Source organism: Selaginella moellendorffii, unplaced genomic scaffold (genome assembly GCF_000143415.4).
Source record: "Selaginella moellendorffii unplaced genomic scaffold, v1.0 SELMOscaffold_70, whole genome shotgun sequence".
In the NCBI taxonomy this organism is placed as follows: Eukaryota; Viridiplantae; Streptophyta; class Lycopodiopsida; order Selaginellales; family Selaginellaceae; genus Selaginella; species Selaginella moellendorffii.
Genome location: NW_003314331.1, coordinates 174,002 through 198,692, shown reverse-complemented (window position 1 = coordinate 198,692; position 24,691 = coordinate 174,002). Strand labels below are relative to the sequence as shown.

Genomic DNA, 24,691 nt, shown 5'->3' with positions numbered 1-24,691 from the left:
GCGAGGGCGGGAATAAATTTAAAAACATGAATATTCGTTTCTTCTTCATTGCTTCGTTGCGAGGGTTTTTTGTGTGGAGGAAGTGCGATGGCGGGCAAAAGCTCGACGAGGGCAGCCGACAACGAGAAGAAGGGGAAGATGAGAATGCCGAGGAAGGAACGTCGCGGGATCAGTGAATCCCAACGGCAGCGCCAGGACAAGGAAAGGGCCAAGGCTCAAGCTGCGCAAGGTGAAATTTCGTGCAATCTCTCCCGAAATATCTCTCCCTCACTCTCAATCTCTCCCTCACACTCGAAATCTTGGCAAAGATTCTCTCTTTCTCTCTCGATCTCTGGCTCGCGAGCTGAAATCTTGCTGTTTCAGAGAAGAAGACGTCCAAGAATCGTGATGCAGCGAGGGGAGCAGGAGCAGGATGAGGCCGAGCTCGTGGTGCTGTGAGATCGTCGAAAGAAAGGGCGCGAGGCCATGTATCGAGCGGCAATCTGTTGTCATTTTGTGAATTTGATCCAAGGCGGCTGACTTTCATCCTCCATTCTCCCACTGCCTGGTCCGGGCGCTTAGCCGCGAGAGTTCTCTCTCGATCGAGCGATTTCCAAGCCAACGCCGTCGCGGATGGAGCTTGCGCTCGGATTTCTGCCGCACCAGTGGCTGGATTTCGATTCTGGGAGGGAAGAATGTAGCATCGACAGAAATTTTTAAAAATATTTAGGGTACAATTGTCCATGGCGGCCGCGTCTTGGATCGCACAGCGCGCTCCCGCTCAGAATGGCGCCAGGGCGAGCTCGGAATCCCCAGTTCTTGGTGGCGCCACGGCGAGCTCCATCGGATGGCCGCTTTGCTACTGCGGGAGCAAGTCGGATGGCATCTCGTTTTCACTGTAAGTCATTCTCGTTTGTGCTTGAGCTTGGAGTCGCGAGTGTGTGAGCGCTTGTGCTAGGGTATGCTGCTGATGGTGTTCCCGGTGTGCCTGGTTTTACAGCTCTGAAACTTATGAGGAAGCACGGCTCGCTAGAAAATCTAGTAAGTGCAGCGGCAATTCGGACGGTTGTGAAGCCATACATGCAAGATGCTCTCAAGGAGCATTCCGTGTTGCTTGAGAAAAACTTGGAAGTTTTGTCCTTACGCAGGTATCTGGCTATTTCTTTCAGGTGATTTTCTTATTCCCTTTTTCTTTCAGAGATATTGACGTAGAGCTACCTCTCGAGTGGTGCTTGTCCAGGATGAGTCAAACGATCTTGCTGCATTGCAGTGGCTGGAGAAAGAACTTGAAATGCTGCAGCGTGTCTAAACAGAGGTATCGGGCTATTCGTTTCTAACATCCAGATCATTTTTTAATATTTCTTGCAGAGATATTGACGTAGAGCTGGTGCTTGTCGAGGGATAAGTCAAGCGATCTTGCTGCATTGAAGGAACTTGAAACGTTGCAGGTTGTTTAGCAGCGGTGAACTGATCAGGCTCAAGGTATGAAAATTTTGAGCTCGCTTTATCGTTTCTTACTACGGCCTTCGTAGAATCCATAGTCTGTCCTTGATGGAGCGAAGGTTGGTCCACTTCTGCAGAAACCTCAGGGTCTTTCAAATGAAGTGTACAGACGAATGCAACGTCAGGGATTGAAACCAGCCATTGGCATTGTTGTTGGTGCTCTCAAGGTATGTAGAAGCATGAGAGATCTACAACTAGGCAGGAGAATGAACAGGGATGTTTCCGAGACAGGTGACTTCTCAAACATTATCGTCGCCAACATCCTGCTTGATCTGTACGCGAAATGCGGAAGCATGATAGATGCTCGTGGAACATTTGACAGCATGCCGCATCGCGATGTTGTCTCCTGGAATTCGATCGTACAGGGATATGATATGCACAGAGTGGAAATGGTGAAATGGCTCTACAGTTGTTTGCTCCTCTGGGAGACGAAGGGTACAAACCGGATCGAGTATCAGTTCTTGGTGCTCTCAAGGCTTGTTCCAGCTTGATAGAGAAGGATTCCGGGCAGGCTTTGGATGGTCAACGGGTGGTATTCTTAGAGAGGAGCAGGGAGATTCACAGGAAAGCAGTAAAACTTGGCTTAGACTCGGATCTCTTCGTCGCGAGCACCTTGATTGATCTTTACGCAAAATGTGGGAGCTTGACAGAGGCTCGTCGAGTTTTCGAAGGAATGAGCCATCGTAGTGTGGTGACATGGAACTGCATGATTCTCGGGTATGCCAGCAGCGGCGAGGGTGGTGAAGCTCTCGATATCTATGCTCGAATGCGTCGTGGAGACACTCCACCGGATACTTCCTTCTTCCATCTTGCTCTTGGCAATCTTCTCTTCCTTCACCGTCTCCTTCCTTTCCTTCTTCGCCTGGTTGAAGCATAGCGCAGGTTTTCGATGGCGAATTTGGGAATGACTATAGGAGAAAAATTCTTCCTTCTTACAAGGCTGGAAGGAGGAAATTCAAGCCTCTAGATCCGAGCTTCAAATGGACAAGGGGTTTAGAGGCGAGTTTCTCTCGTTTCCAATGCTTTCTTCGACGTATGTCCTCGATCTTTCATTTTTCCATGAGCTAAAATTCCAAGTTCTTTGCTGACAGGTTAGTTGATAATGCTGAAGCGGACGACGTCGTTACGACACTAGCTCGGCAAGTTACAGACAGGAGTTTGAAAACAGACAGGAGTTTGAAAGCAGTCTTGCATCCCCGGATAAAGATTTCAAGCAGCTCGTTTCGGAAAACGTTGAGCTGCTGATTCCATTTGCGGATCTACGGAGGTGGTCGTTTCACACTGTCAAGGATTACGTTGAACAACACAAACGCGAGCCTGGGATTGAATTGGGACTTCGTATATATCCAGTTTCGTAAGTTTGGCTGATTATTTCTTCTTGTTTTTTTCTTTCCAAGGATGCTTGCTAGGGGATGCTGCTGATGGTGGTCCCGGTGTGCCTGGTTTTGGACGGAAGACAGCTCTGAAACTTATGAGGAAGCACGGCTCGCTAGAAAATATATTAAGTGCAGCGGCAATTCGAGCGGTTGGGAAGCCATACATACAAGATGCTCTCAAAGAGCATTCCGTGTTGCTTGAGAAAAACATGGAAGTTTTGTCCTTACGCAGGTAACTGGCTATTCTTTTCTAGCATCCAGGTGATTTTCTTATTTCCTTTTTCTTGCAGAGATATTAACGTAGAGCTACCAGTTGAGTGGTGCAGGGATAAGTCAAACGATCTTGCTGCATTGCAGTGGCTGGAGAAAGAACTTGAAATGCTGCATCGTGTCTAAAGAGAGGTATCTGGCTATTCGTTTCTAGCATCCAGGTGATTTTTATATATTTTCTTGCAGAGATATTGACGTAGAGCTGGTGCTTGTCGAGGGATAAGTCAAGCGATCTTGCTGCATTCCAATGGCTGGAGAAGGAACTTGAAACGTTGCAGGTTTTTTAGCAGCGGCAAACTGGTCAGGCTCGAGGTATGAAAAATATGAGCTCGCTTTATCATTTCTTACTAATAATCTGTCCTTGATGGAAACAAAGGTTGGTCCCATTTGTATCTTATGCCACAGAAGAAAACGCAGAAAAAACCAAGAGCTTGATAGAGAGGATTCCGGGCAGGCTTTAGATGGTCGATGGCTGGATACAGAGGCATCGGTGGGAAGTTCTCTCGCTCAAAACGAGGCGCTCAAAGAGCGTGGCCTTGCAAGGCGGACGCGTTGGTGTATTCTTAAGTTCGTGCCTCAAGTGGAGAGATGTGGAGCTTGGCTGGATGGCCTTCAAGTCGGTTCTCAAGCTCGACGACGGAACAGGCTCTGCGTACTCTCTCACGTCCAACATCTATGCCCGAGGTCAGTCGGATTTACAACATCGTGGGAAACAGTTGTGGGAATGATTTAATGCTTTTTTTAACAGGAAGGCATGGGGACTCAAGAGAAACGAGCAGAACACAAGCAAGAACAGCGAAGAACAAGGATAAAGCAAGGAGAGGGGAAGCGGTTTAAAGGTATGTAATCGTTGCGTAATCCTACAGCAAAGCATGGAAGTTTCTGGTCCCATTGGCCCCCAATGTTCATCATTTTCTCGCTCAGCATGCCTTCCAACCAGCAGTGGCCTTGTTAAACAAGCAGCTCCGCAAGCTTACCATGGATTTGTCACTCATGTTGGTAGAGCCACAAAAGCTCGTGTTTCCTCTCGTTTTTCTTCTGTTTTGCTTGGCTTGCATACTTTTCGTGTGTCGAATGAGCTTCCCTTATTCTGGCTGTCCAAAAGGTTTAAAATGCCATGTTGTCTGGATAATTTGCGTGACTTGTCTTGTAGAAACTTTGTTTAATCCATGAATTTGCATCTTACACGACAGGAAGGAGAGCGCTTGAACGTGGATGATGGTGTGCTTTGGATCAACGTAGCCAGTGGAAGTTAGGAAAATGGAAGAACGAGGTAAAAACATTGACAGCAAAAGAAATGATCCTGTGATCTCCAGGTTTGCGGACACTGGAAACACTCGGTCTCGGTGATGAGGTTACTTTTTGGCGCAACAAGGACATCGATGTTCACTTGGTTGCTAACAAGAGGATGTTCTCGAGCTCAAAGGGTTGAACACGTAACAAATAAAAGGGAAAGAGTTGACGGCTTATAAATTCCCACACTCTAGGATTTTGGGAATTTAGGGTTTGATGGCAGAAACTTTTGGAAGGCTATATGGGGATCATGGGTTGGAGAGGAAAATCAATGTTTTTTGGGATTCTGGTTGTGACAGCGATATTATCTCACAGAAATTAGTAGATGAATTCAATATTACTGTGGACAGTAATTCACAAGTTAAAGATTTCAAGTTTATGGTGGAGGATTGTGAATTTAGAACAAGTTTGACTGTAAAACCATTGATTCTTGATCATGATATAATTTTGGGTTCACCTTGGATACATCAACATTGCTTAGAGTTAGACTGCAGTGGCACTATAAACAGTTTAACTTTTGAGGTCAATAATTCTATATATTGCCTCAAGGAGATTGATGGTGCCCTTGATGATCACTACCAATTATATAAGTGCAGAAAATACAAGAAAATAAATCAACATATATGTACTACTTTTCATTATGCAGAATACAGTGGGAGAATCAATGATCATCACATCACAATTGCATTTGATAATGGTTCTGATTGGTCAGCTATAACACTTCAACTTCTCAAGAAACTTGGGCTCAAAGCAATTCGTGATTACAAGTATTTTACAAAAAGATTAACTGCAGATGTGCAAATGAAAGATGGTTATGGAATTGAGAATTTAACGTATAAAATGGGAAGCTTTTCAGAAAGTACAGATTTTATTGGTATAAAAGAGAATATAGATACCATATTTTTGGGGATGAATTGGCTTAAGAAGCACTCAGCAATAATTGACTTCAGGAATCATATTGTTACTTTTAAATCTAGTGAATTGGGTTGCTGGTATAGACTTCAATATCCAAATGGTGTATTTGAAGTCAGTAAAGATAGATTTGTTACAGAGACAGATAGTTTATGTTGGTGCCACCAAAAAAAAAGGGCCTCAGTTTTGGTTATGGCAAAGGCAAGCAAGCTCTGGAGCAATTCTTTAGGATGGATAAGAATGGTTCTCCAAATCACATCACAATTCTTACTGCACAGGATCAGATTGTTGACCAATACATTGTTAAGCTTGGAGTTTTTGAGTTCTAAAGGCAAAGCCGTGCATGCTTGAGCTCTGGCTTTTGTGGACCAAGGGGACCTCTCTCGTGGTCATATACGTCTCTGGACATGAGTCATAACATAAATTGTTTTATATTTTGATTCTGTTTGAATAAATATTATCATAAGTAAAAATAATTTGCTACACATTGCTACATTCAATGCTTAGTTTGTTTAATAGTAGTGTTATTTCTATAAATTAATCCAATTGATCAATTAAAGTTCATAATTATAAACATGTTGATAATTTATAAACACAAGATTAATCATAGTAGAATAAACTAGAATATACTAGAAAGTGTTTAGAAAAATTTATAATCTAAAAACATATTTATAAATTAGAGATACAAGATTAGTCTAAATGAATAACAACTGTTAGATGGTAGAATATCCTAGAATATCCAAGCATATTCTAGGTATAATCACTATCCCCTTATAGGTTTGGTTAAGCAAACAAATAATTTGGTGCACGTTGCATGCAATAATACTTAATTTTCTTAATAGTAATTTATTAATCCATTTGGTCAAAGAAACGTTTATAATTATAAAGATATTGATAATTTATAGACACAAGATTAATCTTATTTAATATCAACCATTTGAATGTAGAATAAACTAGAATATATTAAGAAGTGTTTAAGAAAGTTTACAGATTAATTCAAATGAATAACAACTGTTAGAAAATATCTTAAAATATCCAAGCATATTTTAGATATATCCACTACCTTTCTACAGGTTTGTTTATGAAAACAAAAAATTTAGATAAATTGAAAAGTACAAATAAATTATTCACTAAAAAATATAACATATATATTTATACATATGTATAAAGTTTAACAGAAAGAGAATGATTATTTATATTTTCCAAATAATATTATAGTTATAAATAATACTCACTATTAAACAAGATTATTCATTTTGTAATTTGAAACAATTATGGTTTCATTTATATTACCCAAATTAAACGCCAGGTGCCTATATATCTTATTTATATTAACATTATTGTTATTTTTATTAGTGTTTTATTTAGCATTGGATTGAAATATTATTGGATATTCATGGTATATTTAATTGAAATTATTTATTAAAATTGTCTAACACTAAGCACCAACATAGATTAGAGTAAATTGACTTTGAAACAACTATAATATTTCATTGAGTATTTCTTATGACAAAAATTTATCCAAATTTTCCTACATAGTTTTCTTTTTTTCTAAATGTATAAAATACAAACTTATGAGTTGGAATAAATACATGTCTATATATGGCATGCACCATTATTTTGAAAATTACTAAACTACTTAAGTGTTACCTCTGATTTGTGATCTCTGGCTCCATCGTAACTTGATCATAACTTGATCAAGGAGGCAGAATTATACTATGTACATACCAAAACAAGTTACTAGCTAACGTGTATATATCACCTTTGTGGTAACTTTCACATATACTAAAGCAAATTACATATATATCTTGTAGTCAACTTCCCATAATTAATGTATCATCTTGCACCCTTGCTTTTCATAGTGCTTCAAAAGAATTACCAACAATGGAAAGGCATGAAAAGACCATAATCTGGTAATGCAAAACAAACCAAACAAAATGGACTGTGCTAAAAAAGTATTTATTAAATTTGTGGTCAAAATGAGCACCAACACAAACTACTCATCTCTTTGCCAAATCTATCTTTACTTGCTTCATATATACCAGATGGGTATTGAAATCTATACCAACAATCCAACTCTTTGGATATAAAAGTAACAATATGATTCCTGTAGTTAATTATTGCTGAGTGATTATGAAGCCAGTCAATCCCAAGAAATATGGTTTCTCTATAATCTTCTAGACCAATAAAATTTCTTCTTTCTAAAAAGTTTAATTATAACATACCAATTCCATAACTTTCATTTGAACTTATGGAGTTAGTCTTTCTGCAAAATACTTGGAATCGTGAACTACTTTAACCCCGAGTTTCCCGATAAGTATTCCAGAACTTGCACAACCATTATCTATTTCAATTCTGATTTTCTGATCATTGATTCTCCCACAGCATGTATATGTTGATTTATTCTCTTGTATTTTCTAGACTTAGATAAGTTGCAATCACCCATGAGGCAATATGTAGTCCTCAAATGTTAAAGTATTTATTATGCCACTGCAGTCTAACTCTAAGTAGTGTTTATGTATCCAAAGTGAACCCAAAATTATATTATAATCAAGAATCATTAGTAATACAGTCAAAGTTCTCATAACTTCACTCATAAACTTTGAGTTACTGTTAATAGTAATATTAAACTCATCCACCAACTTCTCATCTTTCAAGCCTTTTGCTATCAAACCCTAAACTTACAAATTTTATGGATTTCACCAGCAGGGCTTTTGCTAGTCAACAACTTACACATGGTTCCACCATACGAGGAGAATAGCAATAAAGAACTTTCTCGAGTTTTCCAATTGTTGGTTGGCAGCACGCAGCATTCAAAGAACGTACCCTAATTTACCTTAAGAAACCACCAGTACATGCAATCTTTCTCTGGCATCGGAAAAATTAGTCCGTTACACTCGGGCACGAGCTCCAAAAATTTTCAAGCGCCTCCATGATGATCATTCCGGGATATGCCTCGATCGTGTTCCAACGTCGCTCAAAGCTCCTCGAGTCCACCAGCTTGCTCTGGCCACGATTCGTATACGTCGCGAATAGCCTCTCGGGTTTAAGTTTCTGCTTAGACGCTTCATGCTTGAGCCTCTGCTTCTGCAGAAAGTTGTCAAGTGCAACCCGGTCACGCTCCATAGCTTCTTTCACATTTCCCAGAACGAAGCGCCTCTCCTTCTCTCTTTACTTTTCGGTAGAGCTATCCTGTTCTCTATATTCTCCTGGCATTGAGAGCATACGCAGATATCCAGCAAGCTTCGAAGACGTCCTTCCGCGGCCTATAAAGAAGAAAGAAGAAATAAAACGATGGTCTAAACTCAAGAAAGAAGGAGCCTTCAACCAACCTTAGCAGAAGCTTCCATGTTCAAAGCATTCTCCTCCGAGTCGATGAGCGCCTCAATCTCATTGAGAAGCTTTAACTTCTCACGAGAGAACCCCACGAAGTCCCACAGCTCCAGCTGCCTCTTCTTGTTCATCAAATCCCCACCATGATCCTTCTTCGACCCGAGCGTGCTCTGGACCCTGGACCAAGCTGCCCTGTTCGACCAAGGATTCGATAGGAAGCCCTTCCCATTCACCGACATTGTCCGAAGAGCATTAGCCTGGAGCGCACGGAGAAAGTTTGGTACCGGGGGCAAGGGAGGAGGAGTGAGGAAGGGTGAGGAGGTAAAGGAGGAGGAGAAGGAGTAGCGACATTGATGTCCCTGGAGATCTTCTTGCGCTTGGTCGAGAAGGGCCACTGGAAAGCCTCTGCCCTGAAATGCCTCTTCTTGACGCCATTGAGAGCTTCCATGGCCGGATCATGCTCGCGCTACCACCGAGGCTGCCGGAGCTGCTGCCACTCGCAGTTAGTTGTTAAACCTGGAAATGTCCCGCCGCCATCTCAAGTCGAAGTATATTCGTTCATTTGAAATTTAAAACAAAACTGTTTGCCTCGTAAACTTCCGGAGATACAGAAAACTCGGCAGTTCGTCAATGTTTCTCGGCGAGATTGGACTTGATCTGGAATCATACAAGAGCTTGCTATGAATAGTTTGATCTAGGCGCAAACCTTAGTTAGCGGTGAAATTGCTCTGTCTCCATACCTCGAGATTTTTCTCGAACGAAGGTTCCAACGCGATTGTAGAAAAGCTTGCCCTGGGGTCAAGCTCGTACCTTGACACTGGACTCATTCTCGAGCTCCCATTCTCATCGTCGGTCGCACAGAGAGCTTAATCCGATGGAAGATAGGGGCGGCGGATTTGCGTCGGTCAGCCTCTTCGAGCATCGGATCGCCCCATTGTTGCGAGAGCCTAGTCTAGCCAGTGAAGAAAAATATCTTACTGAAAGAAAGATCACATTGACCATCTGGAGGTGTTGGATCACATAAAATCCTGGAGTATTCTTCTTGTTACGTTCGATCCAAGCCGATCAAACGTCTTGGGTGTAGAGGTTGTCTGGAAGACAATCCTAGCAGCCTGGCAGCATGACACCTGATCTCTCTGTCAAGAACTCCTATGGAAGTGCTTAAGCCTTGGTTCCCGCAAACTCCTCGTGGCGATTCGGTTTAAGCGGTCTACCAGCCTTCTCGCAATCTGGCTGCCGGATTGGCTTCAGTTCACTACGAGGCATGTCCTCCGTTTTCTAGTGTCTAGACAAGGCGGCGCCAGCAAAGCTAAGTTAAGTTCGCGCGGTTACTTCATCTGACTTTTCAGAAGATCGTTCCAGCTCAGGAGTTTGATCCTTGCGAAGTTTGGAAGGATCCTCCAAACCTTCTGAATCCTAACACAGGAAATCTAAAGTGAGACCTCGAGATCAAATAAAGCAACACGTAAAAGACTTGAAAACCTGGTCGTGCTTGTCGCTTAAATCGTCCTTTTGGAGAGCATCGTCCAGTGAGTTGTCAAGAAAGCTCAGATACTTCCCAAGAAAGCTCCCCTTCACCTCGCCAAGTTTCTGCTTAGACACTTCATGCTTGAGCCTCTGCTTCTGCAGAAAGTTGTCAAGCGCAACCCGGTCACGCTCCATGGCTTCTTTCACATTTCCAAGAAAGAAGCGCCTCTCCTTCTCTCTTTCCTTTTCGAGAGATTCTGGAAGCTGAGAACACGCAACCAAATCAATACTTCCGACCTAGAAAACTATATCTAAGTGTCACCTTCGTGGTTTTGGGACCTTCCAGCGCTGGTGCTGTCTGATCCTCTTGCTTTGCAGTCGCTACATTCGTTCTTGCTGAAATAACCTTGCCATCGTCCAAACCTTTGGTTCTCACGCTTTGTAGAGCTATCCTGTTCTCTATATTCTCCTGGCATTGAGAGCATACGCAGATATCCAGCAAGCTTCGAAGACGTCCTTCCGCGGCCTATAAAGAAGAAAGAAGAAATAAAACGATGGTCTAAACTCAAGAAAGAAGGAGCCATCGACCAACCTTAGCAGAAGCTTCCATGTTCAAAGCATTCTCCTCCGAGTCGATGAGCACCTCAATCTCATTGAGAAGCTTTAACTTCTCACGAGAGAACCCCGCCAAGTCCCACAGCTCCAGCTGCCTCTTCTTGTTCATCAAATCCCCACCGTGATCCTTCTTCGACCCGAGCGTGCTCTGGACCCTGGACCAAGCTGCCCTGTTCGACCAAGGATTCGATAGGAAGCCCTTCCCATTCACCGACATTGTCCGAAGAGCATTGGCCTGGAGCGCGCGGAGAAAGTTTGGATCGTGCGGTGGTGGTGAGTGATTGAGCTGCCGGAGGGAGAGGAGTGAGGAAGGGTGAGGAAGTAAAGGAGGAGGAGGAGGAGTGGCGACATTGATGTCGCTGGAGATCTTCTTGCGCTTGGCGGTGCCGGCGCCAGGCCTCCACTCCATAGCCACGCGCGAGAAGGGCCACTGGAAACCCTCTACCCTGAAATGCCTCTTCTTGACGCCATTGAGAGCTTCCATGGTTGGATCATGCTCGCGCTACCCCGAGAGCATTGCGCCGCCGGAGCTGCCGCCACTCTGTTCGCGTGACAATGTTATAGCAGTTAGTCGTTAAACCTGGAAATGGTCTGCTGCCACGGCCACCATGGCCTCGCCACGTGGTCGGCGACGATCGTGTATGCGGGGCAGTCACCAGAGCTTACGCCGTCAAATTAAAAAGAAAGAACGCCATGGTAATGCTCGGCTGGCATGGTAATTCATTTGAACTGTGGCATCATCGCTCGCCTTGCCACGTGGTCGGCTAGGATCTTGTATGCGAGGGCGGGAATAAATTTAAAAACATGAATATTCGTTTCTTCTTCATTGCTTCGTTGCGAGGGTTTTTTGTGTGGAGGAAGTGCGATGGCGGGCAAAAGCTCGACGAGGGCAGCCGACAACGAGAAGAAGGGGAAGAGGAGAATGCCGAGGAAGGAACGTCGCGGGATCAGTGAATCCCAACGGCAGCGCCAGGACAAGGAAAGGGCCAAGGCTCAAGCTGCGCAAGGTGAAATTTCGTGCAATCTCTCCCGAAATATCTCTCCCTCACTCTCAATCTCTCCCTCACACTCGAAATCTTGGCAAAGATTCTCTCTTTCTCTCTCGATCTCTGGCTCGCGAGCTGAAATCTTGCTGTTTCAGAGAAGAAGATGTGCGAGAATCGTGATGCAGCGAGAGGAGCAGGAGCAGGATGAGGCCGAGCTTATACCAAAGATTTGGTAGATTCCCCAATTGCCTACTATAAAGGATTTGGAGACAACAACTGACCTAGGCATGATTTTTCTTCTATAGCCAGTAGAAGAGCTTTAGAGTACTCATGTGGAGGTCATGCCACCCAGAGTTCTTTTGAGACTATGACCTTTTTATTTGAGGTTGTGTTCATACTAGACTTTATGATGATCCCTAGGCCAGATGCACACTATTTTCTCTTGAAGTCAATGATCTTCTTTTATTGCTAGGCATTTGGCACTGCAAATGAGTTTTCACTTAAGGCCAGCTTTGGTGCTCCTATGTTCTCTTGTTTACTAACATATGGACACTTTTGAGCTTCCATCACAAGGGGAGAGTTTTTTGCCTATGCTTTTTGCACTAGCTCTTCATGGTGACTCTCAAGAGACTCTCCTCTTGACATTCTTCATCCATTAGCAGAGACTTTGGATGTGTTGCATGTGAGTTTTGGGCTCACAAAGCTAGGGATGCCACAAGGTTCCAGCAAGTTTTTCTATTCCAACTTGGAGCAATATTCAGGCCTTGTTTAAAGCAATTTATCCGCTTAGTGACTAAGGTGGTGGACACAAGAATCCTAGGATCTGTTCACACCTTCAGTGCTTGCTTAGTGAGACTCCCAGCTCTTAGAGAGCACATAGGCACTTGTCTTCTACTCAGCACAATAGGTGGAGCACGTTTCCTCCAGCTTTGTGATCTCGACGTGCTAGTGTGTAATATACCTTTCGGGGGAGACACCACTTCATGCATTTAGGACATCTTCAGCTTCTCATCAGCGCCTTGGTTCATCATCCAACTGCACTCAATTCAACTTTTGGGATAGTGGTGCAGGTTCCTAGGACACCTATAGGACACTTACAACAACTTTGAACTCCCAACTTCAATCTTTGTTCTTTCTTTCTTCACCAGGTCACAAGTTCATTAGAAATAGCCTCTTGCTTGGGTTGTAGCTCTTGAGGTGGTATTGATTTTATTTGTCCAGAAGCTCAAGTTTTCCGAAGTTCTGATTCCCCTTGGGCTTTACATCTTACACCATTGCCCATCTGTCCAGTAGTTGCCTTTTCCATCTTTTCATTAGGTACCACAGTTTAGCTTGACACAATGGTTTATAGGCACAGAGTCTTTACAGAGACAGCCTCCACCGTTCAGCCAAGTTTCAGTAGGAGAATCTCTTTCTTCTCCACGTTCTAGCAACAATTCTATCCATATTTTGATACTTATAGTAGTGAAGCAAAGTCTTTTAATGATTGGTTGGGCCTAGTGCAAAAGGCATCTAGATCTGTTTTAGGCATGCTTTCCCAATTAACAGCAGTTCTATAGATGAAGATTAGAGATTTGCCAACTTGCACTGCATATTGTTGTAGACTTCTAGCTTTTGATACAATCCAGTTGGCATTTTTTGGAGAGCTCTTTATCTCACCTTGTGGCTAACATTCTTTTTGATCAAGCACCTTGAGGCACTTTCCTTTCCATCTATTTTTTATATCCTCCCACTTTTTGCACTTACCACTATTCAAAGCTTTAAGGAGATTTTGGTACTTTTAAAGGTTTGAGAACTTTGGAGAGTGTAATTTAGATCTAAATCTCTTCACTAGACCTTGGTTTTTCTTTTCTTTCTTTTGTGTTTACTTAGTTGTTCTTCTCTTTTTCTCACTTTTCTCTTGTTTTTCTTCTTGAATCTTGGGTTTAATTTGATTATTAAATTTTCTCCTCCGTCTTCAAACTTCACACCTTTATCCTTTTTACTTTTATTCTTCCTTCTCCAATTACTTCTATTGGGCATTTGCTTTCACTTTTTGGCCACAAGTTTTTACAGTTGTAGGTCATGGTTTTTTTTTGCCAGGCGAGAGTAAGATTCCAGAATATTCTTAGAGTGAGGATATTCTATATAAGGGTTATATTATGCTTGGATTTATAGAGATTTCTTGAGTGCTTGAAGCAAGTAGATGGGAAACTCCTAATTTAAATCTCTACTGAAGTATATTGTTTAAGAACTATATAATCACTAGGTAAACACATCAACCTGGGCTTGTTTATGCCACAGAAGAGAAGGAATATAACACTTTCTTATGCAACATTGGCTTGGTAGGGCATTAGAAACCCGAGACATGTCCTGCCATTAGAGACTAAGGAACCAACCTAAACTATCTATCAGTGACACTCACCAATCTGGAATAGTGATGAAAACTCTCGCTAGTGTTAGTGATTCACTAAGCATGTACAGGATTGGTATAGCTCGATAGGGATCAGTATTATTGCATTAGTAACATTCACATTGTGGTGAGTCGCTGTGTAAGTAGGGAAGAAACCTGGTTTTTGAGATTTAAAGGAGAAAAACGTATTCTAACATAGCACAATATTAAACACTTAAAGAAATAATAATACATCTTTTTGGGGGTCTTGCAATGGCGAACTAGAGGCATGAGACCACAACATAAATTGATTTTCTTATCACTCTTGGTCCCTGTGGCACAAAAGAATGTGCTATCAGTTAAAGCAACTAAGTTATCTGAAGTTCTATATTATACATGTTTTTGGGGGGTCATGGGTGCCTAGTTGGTAGGGAACAATTGTTAACCTCTCTCCCTTGCTTGATCAAGATCAAAATTTGGTAGCATCCACACACACTATCATGATTAGAGGCAAAGGTAGCAAGAGCCCATCTTGTGCAAGACTAATGGTGGTGGAGATTAAGGTAGTTTCTGTGGTACAGTGTTGCCTTGCTTGCAAAGGAAGTTTGTAGCTGGGTGGCACTTCCAAGATGGCAACTTAGACATCGGTGCTGCAATATGATATACAGCTTATACTGAAAACAAGCATGCTAGAAGATTTTATAATAAATCTAGTATGAGTGAGAGGTAATTAGGGGTGCTGATTAAGATGGTGTGTATATGGTTTCATGCTAGCTAAGGCTATGTCATAGTAATCTTAGGATAATCACACGGAGCTTTTTTGGCTCAAAATGAGAGTTATAATTGAAGTTGTGCTAAGTCAAATACAATTAGACTTATAATTAAACTTATAATTCGACTTGTTAATCCGGGGGCGGCATGGAGCTGCGGTGCTGCGCTGGCGGCTGGCAGCTGGGTGGGGTGCGGTGCTGGCGGTGCTGGGCAAGTGCCTGCTCGGTTGATCTGTTCTGGGAAAGACTGAGAGAGGCGTTCCTGTAGAAAAGGAAGTGACGGATCAGCACAACTATGAAAGGATTTTCGAGGAAGAGTGAAAAGAGGTACCTCTCAAGAACTACATGTTGATGAAGCCGCAAGCTAGAGCCATGAGAAGTGCTTCACTACTGAGGCTGATGGTACCTGGCAGCTCCACTGCTTTCTGTCAATCCGGCTTGAGCGCTGTTAGACTTGGTGTTTATCCGAGCTTCCTTGGCTTTGGTGTTGAGGCCACATCTCTCCTCAATGCATGCTGGTGTTGCAATTCATGTAGATGTGGCTGTGACAAAGAGAGAGATTTAGTATAGTTCCACGAGAGAAAAGAGAACAAACTCTAGTTCCACAAGAGGAACTTACTTTCCTAGTCTTCACGAGTTTGTTCTCAAGCTCGGCCTTCTCGGGCTCTTCTTCTTCCATCATCTCCGACAGCAAAGGCATTCGACTGTGCTGCTAGAACATGAGGATGCAGGAAACCATCTATCACAGACGCTTGTCATAGTTCTGCAACATTACCGGATCAAAGTCGGGCTGGAATGACTCCTTTGCTCGGGTATGCCTTCTTTACTTCAGCATCTCAGCCTTCCTTGAGAGACAATAAATTCTGCACCAAAGAAACAAGCTGCCATGGATCATCAACCAAGAACTGCAGAAAAAAGGGAGTAAAGTTAGCTATCTGATACCAATGGCGAACAATGTCACAGGAGATGGCGTTGAGCTGCTGGCGCATGTACAGCATCTCCACTAGCACTAAAAAACAAAAAGAGCCTGGAAAACTCAAGAGAAAACTTACAGTGAGAGCCAGGAACTTCCAGCGAGTCATGCTAAGAGCAAGAGTGACTCGGATAGCAATCTCAGGGCGTTGTCAAAACTCCTTCCAAGGTAGCTAAATGCCATGCTCGTCCAAATACACATTGCGTACACTGAGAAAGAAACCAAAGCTTAGCTAGCTTCCAAAGCCTTGATCAAGTAGCAAATCGTCAAGGAGAAAAGTGGATTATCGGCATGCATGGGTGTGGATGCCACCATTGCTGCCAGGTTTGCTCATCTTGCCTCGCACCATTGCAACTAGAATGTAAATCACTAATTGAGTGAGCGAAACTTTAACCTCTTCAGCAACTGGAGAATTTGGATAATCACTATCATATATCAAGGCAAGAAGAACTCTCTTAAAACTCTCTCTCTCTTTCTCGAGCCTCAACTCAAACCGAGGCAAAGAATGCGAAGAAAAAGAAGAATACAGGCAAGGAAAAGCACGCATTGATCGACAATCATCACACACAAGACTGACTCCATGCAATCCTAGAGAGATTGAGGGCATGAGGAACTTACCTAGCAATCGACATCACATCCAGATAATCCGATCCGAGAGCTCCCTAGTACCAAAATCGATTAGCAACAGCAGCAGAAAGATCCAATACCAACGAGAGGACGAGCGCGATGCAATCAGGAATGCGCATTCCAGCCATCACCAGCACCACAGCGCGCCATCGATCGCGCCAAAGCGCCATCGCACAAACCCTAACCTGGATGACATGCCACATGTATAGTTTTTACAACGGTACATAATGATCTATGTAGAAGTTGGTGACAAACAAACAAGAACCACATGTTTCCAAGAGGCCAGAGAATGGGGAAGTGGAATTTGAAAATGTAAAGCTCATGCATCGTCCTGAATTACATCCCGCTTTGAGTGACATGTCAAAATCGCTGCCAGAGAGAAAAACTTCCACTCTTTCGATTGAGGCCTGGTAAGTTTTGGCAGAATGGTTTTGACATCTCAAAACTCAGCTCCGATTTTTTTGTGACTTTAAAGAATTTTTAAAGCCTCTCTGCCGTTCTTCAAAGTCTTTTTCCGTTTGAAGGAACATTATGCTTAGTATTTGATACGTATCATGTTTATTACTTCCTTTGTTCCCTGTAGCATGAAAATATAGTAGTACCATGATACCTTCCGTTAAATCTCAGAAACCAATTTCTCTTCCCCGATTGCAAGGCGACTCACCGCATTGACCACAATCGGGCTGCGAACAGTGTGCGTGTTGTCATACCACACATACTCACCATACACGTACTGTCGAGGCAGGAAATCATAGTTCACAACGAAGTTGAGCGTGAACGTCTTTTGTTCCCCCTTCTTGCTGAACGTCAAGCTCGTTGGATTGGCAGTAACACTGATCCCGCTCGGTGGAGTTATACCAATGCTATACGTGCTTGGCGAATCGCTGACACTGGTGAGAGTTCTCGTCACTGCTGCCCCTCTGGCCAGATTGGTGAGCGTCACTGACGGGTAGTTTAAGTCGCTGCCTCGGCCTCTGGTGGCAGGACAGTTACCAGGTTCTCCAGTCATAGCTTGGATCTGTCCTGCCGAGAAGCCAATGTTGCACAAGAAAGCGACGTAGTCCTGCTTTCCTGCATCGTAAACAAGCCCCGGATCCGCTGCTGCAACCGGATTGATGTGTCCTGATCCATAGTTGAAGGGACCAGCGACGTCATAGTCACCGTCGAGAATTGTCTTCCCGGTGTTGTCTTGCGTGTAAGCTGTGGTGATGGATTAGAACTGTAAGTTTACAATGCTAAAAAATCTCGGCAGCTTTTAAGATACCTGTGGTCATGATCGCAGACTTGATCGCTGCTGGACTCCAATCAGAATGCAAGGATTTGAGAAGTGTGCTTAAGCCTGCAACATGGGGACTGGCCATTGATGTTCCACTGGCGAACTTATACTTGAGAGGTGGCTTATCAGCTGCTTCTGACCATGCGGCAAGGATGTCCACGCCTGGAGCTGTTACGTCTGGCTGTTTTTCCACTCGCACAAACACCGTTAATCACTGAACATATACAATCTGCATGGCACAGACCTTGAGAATGTCTGAGACAACAGGGTTGGGACCTTTACAAGAGAAGATTCCCATCATGGGCGATGGCTTCTGATTAATCACTGTTGTTGGCGGTATAATCTTTGCGGTTGGATTCCTACAAGAGACCTCGTGATCGAGTAATCGAATTTTCAAAGCAAAACTTATTTACCTGCTTGACTTGATGTAGGAAGAAATAGAATTTGCAGCTGTGTTTCCAACTTCAGTAGCAGGCATCGTGAATCTGAGTGACAGCAATCTCTCCTTGCCATCTGCATCGTTTCCCATAATAAACCCAACTGCACCAATAGCCTTCAATCCATCAGCGATATCTTTGAAATCCACGGATGGAGGGCCGCAAAGAACTATCTTTCCCTGGGCTTTGGCAGGATCAAGAGCTCCAGGCGAGCAGCCCATAGCACTGCACAACGAGAGAAAGAGAAAAACCAGTCAAGCAAGAAAGAGTAACAATACAAGCTTGCCTTTCGGGTGATGTCGTGGGCGCAGGGATGTCCCTTCCATTCACCAGAGGATAGAAACTATTGCCGAGACTAAAATTGTTGATGCTTGATCCCTGAACAAGAAGTGAGCAAAAGAAAGAAAAATTCGCGGAGAGAACTTACTTGGTATAATGAACCATCTCCCAGGACGACGTTACTCGGGAAGCGTCGATCGATCGTGCTCGCAGCGACCGTCGTCACCCACGGCGCAGTGTTCTGTACAACACAACCGATGCCACCATTTGCAGCAGCTGCGACCACCACGACCCCTTTCCGCACGGCATGGAAGCCACCGATGGAGGCAACGTCAGACCAGTAGGGACTATTTGAGCTTCCCACCGAGTAATTGATCACGTCCACGCCATCGCCAATCGCATCGTCCCAGCCCTTGAGAACATCGGCTCCCGCGCACTTCACCGCCCAGCAGATCTTGTACACGGCAATTCGAGCCTGGGGCGCGACGCCCTTTGCGGTGCCTCTGGCGAGCCCTAAGTCGTCAACGCCCGGCACACGAGCTCCCGCTGCTATGGAGGAGACATGAGATCCATGCCCAGTTTCATCGCGAGGATTCAGGGGTCTGCCGCCGGAAAAGCCATAGTACCGCGCGCCAATTACTTTCCTGCAAGCGCCATCAGCGAAATCTTCAGCAGCAATACAAAAGAAGCAATCCCTACGTCGACTCGATGAAACGATCGATCGAGAGATCTAATCCGCGTTACCTGTTGCATGTGAAGGAAGCGCTCGACGCACAGCTGCCGTGCCACTTCGCAGGAAGGGAAGCCGGCAGCCCGGCGTCGCTGAAGCTCGCCGACTCTGGCCAGACACCTAGAAGAAAATGCGGGAGATTTAAAGAAAGATTCGAATCGGGGATTGGCATATACCCGAGTCCAGTACGCCAATTATCATGTTTTCGCCCATTGTTTTCTTCCATAGCGAGTTTGCTGCGGTGTTTCCGGATGCGTCCTCCAGCCCTATGAAGTTTATAGAACGGGTTGTCTGGAGGGATACTGTGTAGTCCTCAAACACGGAAACCACGCCCGGCATCTCTATATAGTTCATGGAGAAAACCATATGAAATGTGAAATTTCAGTGTATGTATGTGTTATGAAACAGCAGAGAAAGTGGTGGAATTTACGTTGTAGCATAGATGCTTGACTGGGGAGCATCTTTGCGGCAAAGCCATTGATGGCTCGGGTGTAGCTGTGGACAATAGTTTCCATAGCTGATTCCACACTCCTGCCACAGCACAATACAAAAAAGCAAATAATAATTAGAACACAAAAGAACACAAACAGCTATAGAATCTATAGATATTTTATATGCTGGGCATTTGGATGCATTGTGACTGATTTCACCTGTTGGAGACAGATGCGAGCATTTGTGCGTGGTGGCTAGACAGCAAGTGGCTGTGATGCTCATCAGCAGCACCCATGTACACAATGTACACCTTTGGATCATCTGAACATTGAGTTGCAATGCATGAAAAGAAGAGTGCCAAGAGCAAGGAAGAGATAAGGAGGCTGTAGCTATTGAATGAATGGGATGATTCCATTGTGCTGCGGCGATGGAGTTTGGAACGTAGGGTTTTATAGCGTGGAAATGAGGATCGGATATGCTGGCTGGACCACAATTGATATTGCCCACTCAACCAAAAGAAATTGAAACGATTCTGTCTCTGTACTTGCTGGTCCCAACAGCGTCCTAGTTATTGCTTACAGAGAAACTCCACCAGCTAGATTTGTCGTCTCTAAAAAGAATGATCATTACAATGTTTGATTTATGAATCATAAGCTGATAATTATAATTTGATTGCGTTCATCCATTGGGATAGCTTCATTCGCCTTGCTCCAAAGTTGAGCTCAACCTTCACAGGATTTTGATTTGAAGGGCTATTACTGAATCCGGGTGCTTCGTGGATACTGATTATCGCGGGCTTAGAGGCAAAGAGCACAATTCCCTCGCTTTTGCTGGTCAGGTACACAACGTGGTGCTGTGAGATCGTCGAAAGAAAGGGCGCGAGGCCATGTATCGAGCGGCAATCTGTTGTCATTTTGTGAATTTGATCCAAGGCGGCTGACTTTCATCCTACATTCTCCCACTGCCTGGTCCGGGCGCTTAGCCGCGAGAGTTCTCTCTCGATCGAGCGATTTCCAAGCCAACGCCGCCGCGGATGGAGCTTGCGCTCGGATTTCTGCCGCACCAGTGGCTGGATTTCGATTCTGGGAGGGAAGAATGTAGCATCGACAGAAATTTTTAAAAATATTTAGGGTACAATTGTCCATGGCGGCCGCGTCTTGGATCGCACAGCGCGCTCCCGCTCAGAATGGCGCCAGGGCGAGCTCGGAATCCCCAGTTCTTGGTGGCGCCACGGCGAGCTCCATCGGATGGCCGCTTTGCTACTGCGGGAGCAAGTCGGATGGCATCTCGTTTTCACTGTAAGTCATTCTCGTTTGTGCTTGAGCTTGGAGTCGCGAGTGTGTGAGCGCTTGTGCTAGGGTATGCTGCTGATGGTGTTCCCGGTGTGCCTGGTTTTACAGCTCTGAAACTTATGAGGAAGCACGGCTCGCTAGAAAATCTAGTAAGTGCAGCGGCAATTCGGACGGTTGTGAAGCCATACATGCAAGATGCTCTCAAGGAGCATTCCGTGTTGCTTGAGAAAAACTTGGAAGTTTTGTCCTTACGCAGGTATCTGGCTATTTCTTTCAGGTGATTTTCTTATTCCCTTTTTCTTTCAGAGATATTGACGTAGAGCTACCTCTCGAGTGGTGCTTGTCCAGGATGAGTCAAACGATCTTGCTGCATTGCAGTGGCTGGAGAAAGAACTTGAAATGCTGCAGCGTGTCTAAACAGAGGTATCGGGCTATTCGTTTCTAACATCCAGATCATTTTTTAATATTTCTTGCAGAGATATTGACGTAGAGCTGGTGCTTGTCGAGGGATAAGTCAAGCGATCTTGCTGCATTGAAGGAACTTGAAACGTTGCAGGTTGTTTAGCAGCGGTGAACTGATCAGGCTCAAGGTATGAAAATTTTGAGCTCGCTTTATCGTTTCTTACTACGGCCTTCGTAGAATCCATAGTCTGTCCTTGATGGAAGCGAAGGTTGGTCCACTTCTGCAGAAACCTCAGGGTCTTTCAAATGAAGTGTACAGACGAATGCAACGTCAGGGATTGAAACCAGCCATTGGCATTGTTGTTGGTGCTCTCAAGGTATGTAGAAGCATGAGAGATCTACAACTAGGCAGGAGAATGAACAGGGATGTTTCCGAGACAGGTGACTTCTCAAACATTATCGTCGCCAACATCCTGCTTGATCTGTACGCGAAATGCGGAAGCATGATAGATGCTCGTGGAACATTTGACAGCATGCCGCATCGCGATGTTGTCTCCTGGAATTCGATCGTACAGGGATATGATATGCACAGAGTGGAAATGGTGAAATGGCTCTACAGTTGTTTGCTCCTCTGGGAGACGAAGGGTACAAACCGGATCGAGTATCAGTTCCTGGTGCTCTCAAGGCTTGTTCCAGCTTGATAGAGAAGGATTCCGGGCAGGCTTTGGATGGTCAACGGGTGGTATTCTTAGAGAGGAGCAGGGAGATTCACAGGAAAGCAGTAAAACTTGGCTTAGACTCGGATCTCTTCGTCGCGAGCACCTTGATTGATCTTTACGCAAAATGTGGGAGCTTGACAGAGGCTCGTCGAGTTTTCGAAGGAATGAGCCATCGTAGTGTGGTGACATGGAACTGCATGATTCTCGGGTATGCCAGCAGCGGCGAGGGTGGTGAAGCTCTCGATATCTATGCTCGAATGCGTCGTGGAGACACTCCACCGGATGCTTTAACTTTCATCGCAGCGCTGAAAGCTTGTTGCCGTCTTGCGGACGAGGAACTTGCCCATGCCCCGGCACGCATTCGTGGCATGTTTGTTCCCCCATCGATGGATCGATCAGTTGTTTATGGTGAAGAAGAAACGGAAGTCTTGAAGATTCAGAGCTTCGAAAAAGGAAGGGCCGTTCGCTTGGAAGCTGGTGAGCACTATTCAAACATCTTAGTGACCAACACACTTGTGGAGTTCTATGCCAACTGTGGGAGCATGGTGGAGTCTCGCAGTTTCTTCGACAGTATTGAACGTCCAGACGTGGTTTCTTGGAACTGCCTCACTCTTGGTTATGCTCAGAACGGCAAAGGCGAGCAAGCTCTTGAGATATTCTTTAGCATGGACGAGAATGGTTGCGCTCCAGATCGTGTCACAGTTCTTGCTGCACTAAAGGCCTGTGTCACCTTGGCTGAGAAGGAACAGGGCCAGATTGTCGACGGAGGCGTCGTTAAGCTTCGGGCTTTGCAGAGAGGCAAGGCCGTGCATGCTCGAGCTCTCGCTTTTGTGGACGGAGAAGACCTCTCGGTTCATAATGCTCTCGTTGACATGTACGCCAAGTGTGGAGGCATGGTGGATGCTTGGGTGGTTTTCCAAGATATGGTGGTGCGACTTGGACGGGGATAATCCTGGGGTATGCTTGCGGCGGCCAGCACAAGCTCGTCTTACAATCGTTCGAAAGCATGCAAGAGGAAGGTGTTAAGGCAGATCATGTCACTGCTACTGCTGCATTTAAGGCTGTTGCGACTCTAGCAGAGAATGGAGACCGCAAGCTTGTGAAGAAATAGCTGGAGAAAGGCAGAGCTCTCCACTTGCAAGCCGCAAGGATTTGCGAACTGGATGACTACTTTTCGGTGGATATGTATACCAAGTGTCAAAGCACGGCGGAAGTCTTCACAGCATCAAAGGCCCCTTGATCTTGGGATATAGTCGGTTTGGAGAACCCGAGCGAGCTCTGGAGTTCTACACTCGGTTGCTGCACGAGAAAAGCTTGTAACCGGACGTACGTTGCTGCTCTCAAAGCCTGCGCTGAGCCTTGCAGCACTGGACTTCGGGCAGCAGATTCACGTACAAGCTTGCAGTGCTGGATTGGATACAGAGGCATCGGTGGGAAGTTCTTTCTCTCAAAACGAGGCGCTCAAAGAGCGTGGCCTTGCAAGGTGGACGCGGTGGTGTGGATGGCATTCTTAAGTTCGTGCCTCAAGTGGAGAAATGTGGAGCTTGGCAGGATGGCCTTCAAGTCGGTTCTCAAGCTCGACGATGGAACAGGCTCTGCGTACTCTCTCACGTCCAACATCTATGCCCGAGGTCAGTCGGATTTACAACTCCAACATCATAGGAAACAGTTGTTGGAACGATTTAATGCTTCTTTTAACAGGAAGGCATGGGGACTCAAGAGAAAGGAACAGAACACAAGCGAAGAACAGCGAAGAACAAGGATAAAGCAAGGAGAGGGGAAGCGGTTTAAAGGTATGTAATCGTTGCCTAATCCTACAGCAAAGCATGGAAGTTTCTGGTCCCATTGGCCCCCGATGTTTATCATTTTCTCGCTCAACATGCCTTTGTGACCTTCCAACCAGCAGTGGCCTTGTTAAACAAGCAGCTCCGCAAGCTTACCATGGATATGTCACTCATGTTGGTAGAGCCACAAACGCTCGTGTTTCCTCTCGTTTTTCTTCTGTCTTGCTTGGCTTGCATACTTTTCGTGTGTCGAATGAGCTTCCCTTCTTGCGAGTGAGTTCTTGAAGTGGCTGTCCAAAAGGCTTAAAATGACATGTTGTCTGGTTTTTTGTAAAATTTGCGTCACTTGGCTTGTACAAACTTTGTTCAATCCATGAATTTGCGACAGGAAGGAGAGCGCTTGAACGTGGATGATGGTGTGCTTTGGATCAACGTAGCCAGTGGAAGTTAGAAAAATGGAAGAACGAGGTGAAAACATTGACAGCGAAAGAAAGCTTTTTGATCCAGGTTTGCGGATACGGTGAAAAAACTCAGTTTTGGTGGTGTAGTAACTTTTTGACTTGGCTGTGATGTAGGGTTGAACACGCAACAAATAAAAGGGAAAGAGTTGACGGCTTATAAATTCCCACACTCTAGGATTTTGGGAATTTAGGGTTTGATGGCAGAAACTTTTGGAAGGCTATCTGGGGATCATGGGTTGGAGAGGAAAATCAATGTTTTTTGGGATTCTGGTTATGACCGTGATATTATCTCACAGAAATTAGTAGATGATTCAATATTACTGTGGACAGTAATTCACAAGTTAAAGATTTCAAGTTTATGGTGGAGGATTGTGAATTTAAAACAAGTCTGACAGTAAAACCAT

At 44.6% G+C, this 24,691-nt stretch overlaps 5 protein-coding genes and 1 long non-coding RNA gene across 13 annotated transcripts in view; 3 read left to right on the top strand and 3 right to left on the bottom strand.

The window, feature by feature from the left end:
• Nucleotides 1-730: 730 nt before the first annotated feature.
• Nucleotides 731-2,177, top strand: LOC112340759. Its single transcript, XM_024659712.1, has 5 exons — nucleotides 731-877; nucleotides 980-1,127; nucleotides 1,178-1,294; nucleotides 1,348-1,461; nucleotides 1,512-2,177. Exons 1-4 carry the CDS (start codon nucleotides 766-768, stop codon nucleotides 1,382-1,384), a joined length of 414 nt encoding a protein of 137 aa, XP_024515480.1. The 5' UTR covers nucleotides 731-765; the 3' UTR covers nucleotides 1,385-1,461; nucleotides 1,512-2,177.
• On the top strand, nucleotides 1,596-4,609 carry LOC9640151 (DNA polymerase I). Its single transcript, XM_024659752.1, has 10 exons — nucleotides 1,596-1,649; nucleotides 1,865-2,199; nucleotides 2,352-2,537; nucleotides 2,594-2,820; nucleotides 2,880-3,090; nucleotides 3,149-3,260; nucleotides 3,315-3,440; nucleotides 3,505-3,812; nucleotides 3,877-3,967; nucleotides 4,322-4,609. The coding sequence occupies exons 1-6, from the start codon at nucleotides 1,596-1,598 to the stop codon at nucleotides 3,252-3,254; spliced, it is 1,119 nt and encodes a 372-aa protein (XP_024515520.1). The 3' UTR covers nucleotides 3,255-3,260; nucleotides 3,315-3,440; nucleotides 3,505-3,812; nucleotides 3,877-3,967; nucleotides 4,322-4,609.
• A 5,031-nt stretch (nucleotides 4,610-9,640) lies between these two features.
• On the bottom strand, nucleotides 9,641-11,224 carry LOC9640149. 2 transcript variants are annotated; one of them, XM_024659670.1, is made up of 4 exons: nucleotides 10,726-11,224; nucleotides 10,456-10,659; nucleotides 10,149-10,397; nucleotides 9,641-10,082 (listed from the first exon to the last, which is right to left on the bottom strand). In XM_024659670.1, exons 1-4 carry the CDS (start codon nucleotides 11,155-11,157, stop codon nucleotides 9,981-9,983), a joined length of 987 nt encoding a protein of 328 aa, XP_024515438.1. In that variant the 5' UTR covers nucleotides 11,158-11,224; the 3' UTR covers nucleotides 9,641-9,980. The 2 variants fall into 2 exon arrangements, with proteins under 2 accessions (XP_024515438.1, XP_024515439.1); XM_024659671.1 differs by having other exon boundaries at nucleotides 9,641-10,075.
• Nucleotides 11,225-14,927: 3,703 nt separating this feature from the next.
• Nucleotides 14,928-16,666, bottom strand: LOC9640148. Of its 6 annotated transcripts, none has more exons than XR_002990270.1 (7): nucleotides 16,560-16,666; nucleotides 16,467-16,510; nucleotides 15,818-16,202; nucleotides 15,651-15,756; nucleotides 15,495-15,584; nucleotides 15,282-15,417; nucleotides 14,928-15,137 (listed from the first exon to the last, which is right to left on the bottom strand). It is a non-coding gene; the product is annotated as an uncharacterized LOC9640148 (long non-coding RNA). The 6 variants fall into 6 exon arrangements; XR_002990271.1 differs by having other exon boundaries at nucleotides 15,651-15,738; XR_002990273.1 differs by having other exon boundaries at nucleotides 15,495-15,587; nucleotides 15,651-15,780; nucleotides 15,928-16,202.
• Nucleotides 16,667-16,755: 89 nt separating this feature from the next.
• Nucleotides 16,756-20,017, bottom strand: LOC9640556 (subtilisin-like protease SBT4.10). The gene is made up of 10 exons (XM_024659857.1): nucleotides 19,848-20,017; nucleotides 19,628-19,728; nucleotides 19,374-19,538; nucleotides 19,212-19,317; nucleotides 18,616-19,111; nucleotides 18,475-18,566; nucleotides 18,165-18,413; nucleotides 17,996-18,110; nucleotides 17,740-17,932; nucleotides 16,756-17,675 (listed from the first exon to the last, which is right to left on the bottom strand). Exons 1-10 carry the CDS (start codon nucleotides 19,922-19,924, stop codon nucleotides 17,092-17,094), a joined length of 2,178 nt encoding a protein of 725 aa, XP_024515625.1. The 5' UTR covers nucleotides 19,925-20,017; the 3' UTR covers nucleotides 16,756-17,091.
• A 763-nt stretch (nucleotides 20,018-20,780) lies between these two features.
• Nucleotides 20,781-24,691, top strand: part of LOC9640147 (pentatricopeptide repeat-containing protein At3g12770) — a 6,129-nt gene continuing 2,218 nt past the window's right edge. Inside the window, exons 1-7 of one of the 2 annotated variants that reach the window (XM_024659858.1) lie at nucleotides 20,781-20,927; nucleotides 21,030-21,177; nucleotides 21,228-21,344; nucleotides 21,398-21,511; nucleotides 21,562-23,673; nucleotides 23,744-23,835; nucleotides 24,215-24,456. In XM_024659858.1, the coding sequence (XP_024515626.1) occupies nucleotides 21,931-22,992 (1,062 nt within the window). In that variant the 5' untranslated portion in view covers nucleotides 20,781-20,927; nucleotides 21,030-21,177; nucleotides 21,228-21,344; nucleotides 21,398-21,511; nucleotides 21,562-21,930 and the 3' untranslated portion in view covers nucleotides 22,993-23,673; nucleotides 23,744-23,835; nucleotides 24,215-24,456. Of the gene's footprint in view, nucleotides 20,928-21,029; nucleotides 21,178-21,227; nucleotides 21,345-21,397; nucleotides 21,512-21,561; nucleotides 23,674-23,743; nucleotides 23,836-24,214; nucleotides 24,457-24,691 lie in introns of those variants that run through there. The other variant, XM_024659859.1, reaches the window with a different exon arrangement.